Here is a 7500-nt window from a genome sequence, read left to right as displayed (position 1 = left end):
GGAACTTCGGTGATTTTATGGGAGCGAACGCTGCGTTGTCCGTTCCTCGGTGCAGGAAACAGTCAGAACTACATCAGCTCACAGGCCTTCGATCGCAACTGGCTCAACGGTGAGGAACACTCTTATACTCATTTATATCAGCTAATATATTGTAGCATTCACAGATGGAGTCGGAAATAGGCTGCGAGTTATTAGGCTTTAATAACTCTTCTTAGCTTATTTGAATACAGGTACAGGTACAGCTTGGGGTTTCCACCTTACACACTCTCTCCCACACACACACCTATATATACCAGTGTCTACGTCACAACCTCCCCCGCCCTCCCCCGTCTGCTCCCCCAACCACAGGACCGCACCTAGACCAGCATCACTGTGCAGCTCTGTGATTGGCAAAGAGACGGGGGATGCCTGAGTGACACCCTCAGCATCCTATCAGGGTCGCTACAATATGCCTGTAAACCGTGTTGTTTCCCCCATTAACTTATATTAAATACATACATTTGACCTCTGACATTTCTATGCGTTATGTACAGCACTTTGGCTCGACCAAAACTCGTTTTTAAATTTAATTGATTTGATTTGAAATATCTTTTTATTTTTATTTTGTATTTATAGTCAAGTTTTTTTAATTAAATAATATTTAAGACTGTTAAAAAAGTTTGAAAAATAAAATAAATAAGAAATAAATGTTTCAATAATAAATATTTAACTCTGTTTTAAAAAAAGTTACAAAAAATAAAAAGTTACAAATATTTAAATCTGTTAAAAAGAAGTTTGAAAAAATTAAATAAAGAGAAAATAAATATTTAAACATTAAATATGTTGAAAAAGTTTGAAGAAAATAAGAAAGACATGTTTGAATAATGCATATTTAAATCTGGTAAAAATCAATTGTCATTAAATAAAAACATAAAAATAAAGTTCAGTAAAAGGGAAAATAATGGTTTCTTTGGGGGGGGGGGGTTCCTTGTCCGATGAGAGAACAACATATAAATGCACTAATTAATCAATTAAAATTATAATAAATTGGGGAGGAGAGGATAAGGGGGGAGAGGAGAGGAGAGGAGAGGAGAGGAGAGGAGAGGAGAGGAGAGGAGAGGAGAGGAGAGGAGAGGAGGAGAATAATATATCTTTTTGTGACCAACTTTTTATTGTTATTTTTTGTTGGTCTTTTTGCCCTCACAAAGGGACTTATATACACAGATATAAATTATATAGATAATATAGATCAATACAAAAAGTAAATAAAGAAATAAAGAATATAGGGAATCCTTTCCCATGCTTTTCTGATGGTTCTGTAGGTCAAGAGAAGAATCATCATTCAACAATACAATATTTGGGAGACAGGGTGTGTGAACTCCAATAATATAATATAATAATATATATAATATATTATTTTATTTAATATCTTATATCCAATTCCAATTTTTTTAAGATACTGAAAGCACAAAAAATGCTCAAAAAATACTTTTACTTTGGTAAAGTACGTTTATTTTAGATTTTAAGAGTTTGAATCCAGGACATTTACTTATCTTAACAATAACAGATTTATTTTGTAAGCGCTTTTATCTCTAGTCTCTCTAGTCTCTCTAGTCTCTCTAGTCTCTCTAGTCTCCCTAGTCTCCCTAGTCTCTCTAGTCTCTCTAGTCTCTCTAGTCTCTCTAGTATCCCTAGTCTCTGATGGAAGTGAGGTGTCCCTAGTCTCTCTAGTCTCTCTAGTCTCCCTAGTCTCTCTAGTATCTCTAGTATCCCTAGTATCCCTAGTCTCTGAAGGAAGTGAGGTCTCCCTAGTCTCTGATGGAAGTGAGGTGTCCCTAGTCTCTCTAGTCTCTCTAGTCTCTCTAGTATCCCTAGTCTCTGAAGGAAGTGAGGTGTCCCTAGTCTCCCTATTCTCTCTAGTCTCTCCAGTATCCCTAGTCTCTGAAGGAAGTGAGGTTTCCTAGTCTCTGATGGAAGTGAGGTGTCCCTAGTCTCTCTAGTCTCTCTAGTCTCTACAGGAAGTGAGGTGTATTTACGTGAACTTTTCTCCTTCCTCTCAGAGCCGGAGTTCGTGGGCTCCTTCTCGATCCCCGACACTCACAGCCCGGACGATGATAAAGTCTACTTCTTCTTCAGAGAGCGAGCGGTGGAGGCGGGTCAGTGGGAGAAGAGGACGTACAGCCGCGTGGCCAGAGTCTGCAAGGTAACAGCCAGTTATATTCACTGTTATTGATCTTTTGTTTTAGTTACTCTGCTTGTTGTTCTGTCAAAATGTCGTGGTAGCCTGTGTTCATAGTTATATAATCTTCATTATTTATTAACACCACACACTTGTAATTGGTTGTTACCGGTGATCGTCACATGGGTGTGGTTAATGGTATTTAGGGCACCTGGTGTGTGTGGAGGTTTGGCAGCAATGGGAATATAGCTCAAGCCCCAGGAAGTGCGCCGGGCTCAGACGAACACATTTGTTGTGTCCAAACGGCGGTACTACAATTTCCTTATCAGTCCGTGACGTCACTGGGCCCAGAAAGACTTTTTCCCATTGACTAACATGGGGAAAGAGACGTCTGTAAATAAACTACCCAGTATGAACTATTTTATATCCCTTAATAGAATCATTCGGTCCTTAAAGTTGTAAAATGCACTAAAAGCCGAATCTAGATTTATTCTCTCTCTCCATTCTTTCTAGTGAGCCGAGAGTGGGAGCTTGGGGGGCGGGGCTTAAGGGGCGCATGCTCTGTGAGCGCACATACGGGTTCTTCTGCTCTGACAGCCAGGCATGATGGGTAATCTGTGACGTTTCGCTCTCTCAAAAGTTGAGCCATTTTGCCTTCATGCGCCAATGAGCGGCTCTCATAGGAAAGAACGAGACCCCGCCTCCCACGCTGTATCCAGCTCTTATTATACATCCATGGTATATCCACCACAATCAGCATGTTGTGATGTTTACTTAAAAAAATCCAATACATAGAAAATAAATATTTAAATAAGAATTTGAAAAGAAAATGTTAAATTCAAATAATTAAATTAAATAAGAAATACATATTCAAAGAATAAATATGAAAGAATAAATACATTTAAAAACAAATACAAATGTAAAAATAATAAATAAAAACATAACAATCAAGTCTGCACGGTAATAATCAGAGACGGATATGAACTCTGATTTAGGACAGAGAGGACGTTGAGAGGACAGACCTCTGGGACAGCAGCACTCATGTCTCATTATGTCCAGCATGCATTTCAGGAGGTCCCTCTCCTCTGGGCCTCACTGTTGTCTCCAGAAACACACACATTGAAGGACCATCCTCCATGAGGCATGTTGTTGTCATCATTTGAATTGTTGGTTTATATATTTTGCCAGTTTTTCTTAAGTTAAATACGTTTTATTTTTAAAGTGTTAAGTAAGTTTGTAGAGGTTCAGTAAGTAACAGCTGTAAAGATCCTAAACATCTGCAATGTGTAAAATGAATGTGAATGAAAGCCTATTTAGTTTTTACTATTTGTTGTGCTTTCCTTCCCTTCCAACCCTCCTCTCCTCCTCCTCCTCCTCTTCTTCCTCCTCTTCCTCCCCCTCCTCTTCTTCCTCCCCTCCTCTTCCTCTCAGAATGACGTTGGAGGGAAGAGGAGTTTGATCAATCGATGGACGACCTTCCTGAAGGCCCGGCTGGTTTGCTCTGTTCCTGGAGAGGGGGGAGTGGACACACACTTTGATGAACTCGGTAACCCTCTTCCTCTTCCTCCTCCTCTTCCTCCTCACCCACCTGTCCATCATTGTGTTTTCATTATTAAGTTCAACAGGTGTGAGCTGTCTCCTCTCTGCCTGATGATGACTGAAACTCTCTTTGAAATGCCAATCAAGCGTCCCTTTTATTAGACCCTTGCTAACTAAGTAAATACATTAAACCATAGGCGGAGTTTGACATTTGCGCTTGGGGGGGCAAACTTTTTACTGACGTCAGTACACAGTCCCAACTATTGCGTGGGGTGCTACGGATACAGTAGCAATAAAGCCAGCGTTCACCGCACTGAGTATGACTTTTTCCACATACGAACACAACTCGTCCCTTCACGCACGCCTCATGCCCGCCGTACACACACACTCATATGGAAGGGGCGGTCTCTCCCCCCAACAACAGTGCATTGCATCTGTAAAACGTATCATAACTGTGCACATCTTATACTTATTTGATAACTACTATCTCCCTTGGTTACTTGAACACGCTACAATATTATTAACCAGTGTCCTACTTAGTGCAGAAGTAGACGCCTTAAACGTCACAGAAATTGGACATTTTAAAAATCGCTGCATACTCATTAGGCCTACTGCTAATTATTGTAATACAATAGCTGAATCACTTGTACCCCTAAAAAAAAGCAAGGGGAACTTGCCCTTAACCTCATACTTCACACACACACGTCACAACATTCGACTGCTCAAAAATGAAATTATTTCAAACAAAACATGATATTATTCAGATTTGTATTGTAACAATCATTATATCACATCTATTAAAATATTGATATAAAGAAATATTTGTATTGGAACAGTTTTAGACGTAGTAATGCTGTAACATATTTCAGCCACTAGGGGGGGCAATGCTGAGAGTAAACAGTTTAAATCGTTTAATCGTTAAAATCTGCTTTTCTGTTCCCAGAGGACATCTTTGTTCTGGAGACGAAGGACCCTCAGAACCCGACAATCTACGGAGTCTTCAGCACGTCCAGGTGAGGAAACCCCCTCTCTCTGAAAACATCAAGACGCTGACGACAACTTTTTATTTTTTCAATAAACTTTAATTATTTGCAGTATTTTTGACTTTTCTCATAATTCTATGTTTTTTCTTAGAATTTTTATTTATTTTCAGAGTTTAAAAATGTTTCTCAGAATTTCCACTTTTTTCAGAATTCTGAACTTTTTTCTCAGAATTTTTATTTCGACTGTTTCATAGAATTTCACTTTTTTTCCGAATTTCACTTTTTATCTCAGACATTTTTGTTTCTCAAATATTCAACTTTTTCTCAGAATTTCTCTTTATTTCATCGAATTTTAGTTTCGATTATTTCATAGAATTTCAATTTTTTTCTCATTATTTCCATTTATTTCAGAATTTTAACTTTTTATCTCAGACATTTTTGTTTCTCAAGCACCTTTTTCCCAGAATTTTGACTTTTTTCAGAATTTTTGTTTTGAGTACAATAATACAATTAACAAGAACACTCCCCCTCCCCCAACACTTCCTCCTCTCCTTCCTCCTCTTCCTCCTGCAGTTCTATATTTCGTGGTTCTGCAGTGTGTGTGTTCTCCATGGCGTCTATTCGTGCTGCCTTCAACGGACCGTTTGCACACAAAGAAAGTGCAGACTCTCGCTGGGTGGAGTACAAAGGACGCATCCCATACCCCAGACCTGGCACTGTGAGTACACACACACACACACACACACACACACACACACACACACACACACACACACACACACACACACACACACACACACACACACACACACACACACACACACACACACACACACACACACACACACACACACACTCACACCTATTATTTAAAAATGCTGGATTTGTCAGTTTATCATTTCCCCTGTGTTTTATACGGTCATTGTAACAAGTATTGCTCTTTAATTTGTTGTCTGCGTGTTGTCCTTTGCCTCAGTTAACGTTGCATTGTGACTGGACCAGTCTTGTATTAATAACCTGATTGTTTGTTGTCTTTGTGTACCTATACACATTTTTCTGCCTCTCTTTTCCACGCAGTGTCCCAGCGAGACGTACGACGCCCTCCATAAATCCACCAGAGACTTCCCTGATGAGGTGGTGAGCTTCATGCGGGCGCACCAGCTGATGTGGGACCCCGTGCTGCCTCTGGGCCGCAGACCGGTCCTGACCCGAGTCAACAGCACCAGCGTCCTGAAGAGGGTGGTGGTGGACCGCGTGGAGGCCGAGGACGGAGCCTACGAGGTCCTGCACCTGGGCACAGGTAGGGAGGAGGAATGGAGGAAGGGAAGCTTGTAGAGGAAATGAAAGTGTTTTAACCCTTTGTAAGTTAAAAGGAAGGTTTGTGTTTCTTCTACCCATAACTAGCAGCTGTTTTAAAGAGTACCCGACCTCCCTTTATATTAATAGAACAATAATGTCATTGTTAGCTAATGAATGTTTCCATGGTGACCAACGGCAACATGACAACGTTTCCATTGGTCCCTCTTCTTTAGAGAAGACCAGGAAATGATGGATACACGGATCGTGTTCAAATCAATAGGCACGCAATGACTCTAAATAATAATGATCACGCCACCAAACACACATTCAGACTAAAGGAACCAGCCTGTTTGGAAAATGTGAGAAGTAGAAAGTACAGGTATTTGTGTTCAACATGTAAGAAGTAGAAAGTACAGGTATTTGGGTTCAACATGTAAGAAGTAGAAAGTACGGGTATTTGAGTTCAACATGTAAGAAGTAGAAAGTACAGGTATTTGAGTTCAACATGAAAGAAGTAGAAAGTACAGGTATTTGAGTTCAACATGTGAGAAGTAGAAAGTACAGGTATTTGAGTTCAACATGTAAGAAGTAGAAAGTACAGGTATTTGAGTTCAACATGAAAGAAGTAGAAAGTACAGGTATTTGAGTTCAACATGTGAGAAGTAGAAAGTACAGGTATTTGAGTTCAACATGTAAGAAGTAGAAAGTACAGGTATTTGAGTTCAACATGTAAGAAGTAGAAAGTACAGGTATTTGAGTTCAACATGTGAGAAGTAGAAAGTACAGGTATTTGAGTTCAACATGTAAGAAGTAGAAAGTACAGGTATTTGAGTTCAACATGTAAGAAGTAGAAAGTACAGGTATTTGAGTTCAACATGTAAGAAGTAGAAAGTACAGGTATTTGAGTTCAACATGTGAGAAGTAGAAAGTACAGGTATTTGTGTTCAACATGTAAGAAGTAGAAAGTACAGGTATTTGAGTTCAACATGTAAGAAGTAGAAAGTACAGGTATTTGTGTTCAACATGTAAGAAGTAGAAAGTACAGGTATTTGAGTTCAACATGTGAGAAGTAGAAAGTACAGGTATTTGAGTTCAACATGTAAGAAGTAGAAAGTACAGGTATTTGAGTTCAACATGTGAGAAGTAGAAAGTACAGGTATTTGAGTTCAACATGTAAGAAGTAGAAAGTACAGGTATTTGAGTTCAACATGTAAGAAGTAGAAAGTACAGGTATTTGGGTTCAACATGTAAGAAGTAGAAAGTACAGGTATTTGGGTTCAACATGTAAGAAGTAGAAAGTACAGGTATTTGAGTTCAACATGTAAGAAGTAGAAAGTACAGGTATTTGTGTTCAACATGTAAGAAGTAGAAAGTACAGGTATTTGAGTTCAACATGTGAGAAGTAGAAAGTACAGGTATTTGAGTTCAACATGTAAGAAGTAGAAAGTACAGGTATTTGTGTTCAACATGTAAGAAGTAGAAAGTACAGGTATTTGTGTTCAACATGTAAGAAGTAGAAAG

General features: G+C 39.1%; 1 protein-coding gene across 1 annotated transcript in view; it reads left to right on the top strand.

Annotated features, from left to right (window-relative positions):
- LOC307038958 (semaphorin-3D-like) overlaps nt 1-7500 on the top strand; it is a gene marked incomplete at its 5' end in the record, with an annotated part of 31709 nt that overhangs the window by 13351 nt on the left and 10858 nt on the right. The window contains 6 exons of the mRNA XM_079680627.1: nt 56-109; nt 2040-2182; nt 3590-3704; nt 4641-4710; nt 5254-5398; nt 5758-5980. Of these exons, the coding sequence (XP_079536753.1) occupies nt 56-109; nt 2040-2182; nt 3590-3704; nt 4641-4710; nt 5254-5398; nt 5758-5980 (750 nt within the window). The remainder of the gene's footprint in view (nt 1-55; nt 110-2039; nt 2183-3589; nt 3705-4640; nt 4711-5253; nt 5399-5757; nt 5981-7500) is intronic.

This window comes from Notothenia rossii, assembly GCF_949606895.1.
Source record: "Notothenia rossii genome assembly, chromosome: 5".
NCBI lineage: Eukaryota > Metazoa > Chordata > Actinopteri > Perciformes > Nototheniidae > Notothenia > Notothenia rossii.
The sequence above is the reverse complement of the archived record's forward strand: the minus strand, read 5'-3'. Positions and strand labels throughout refer to the sequence as shown.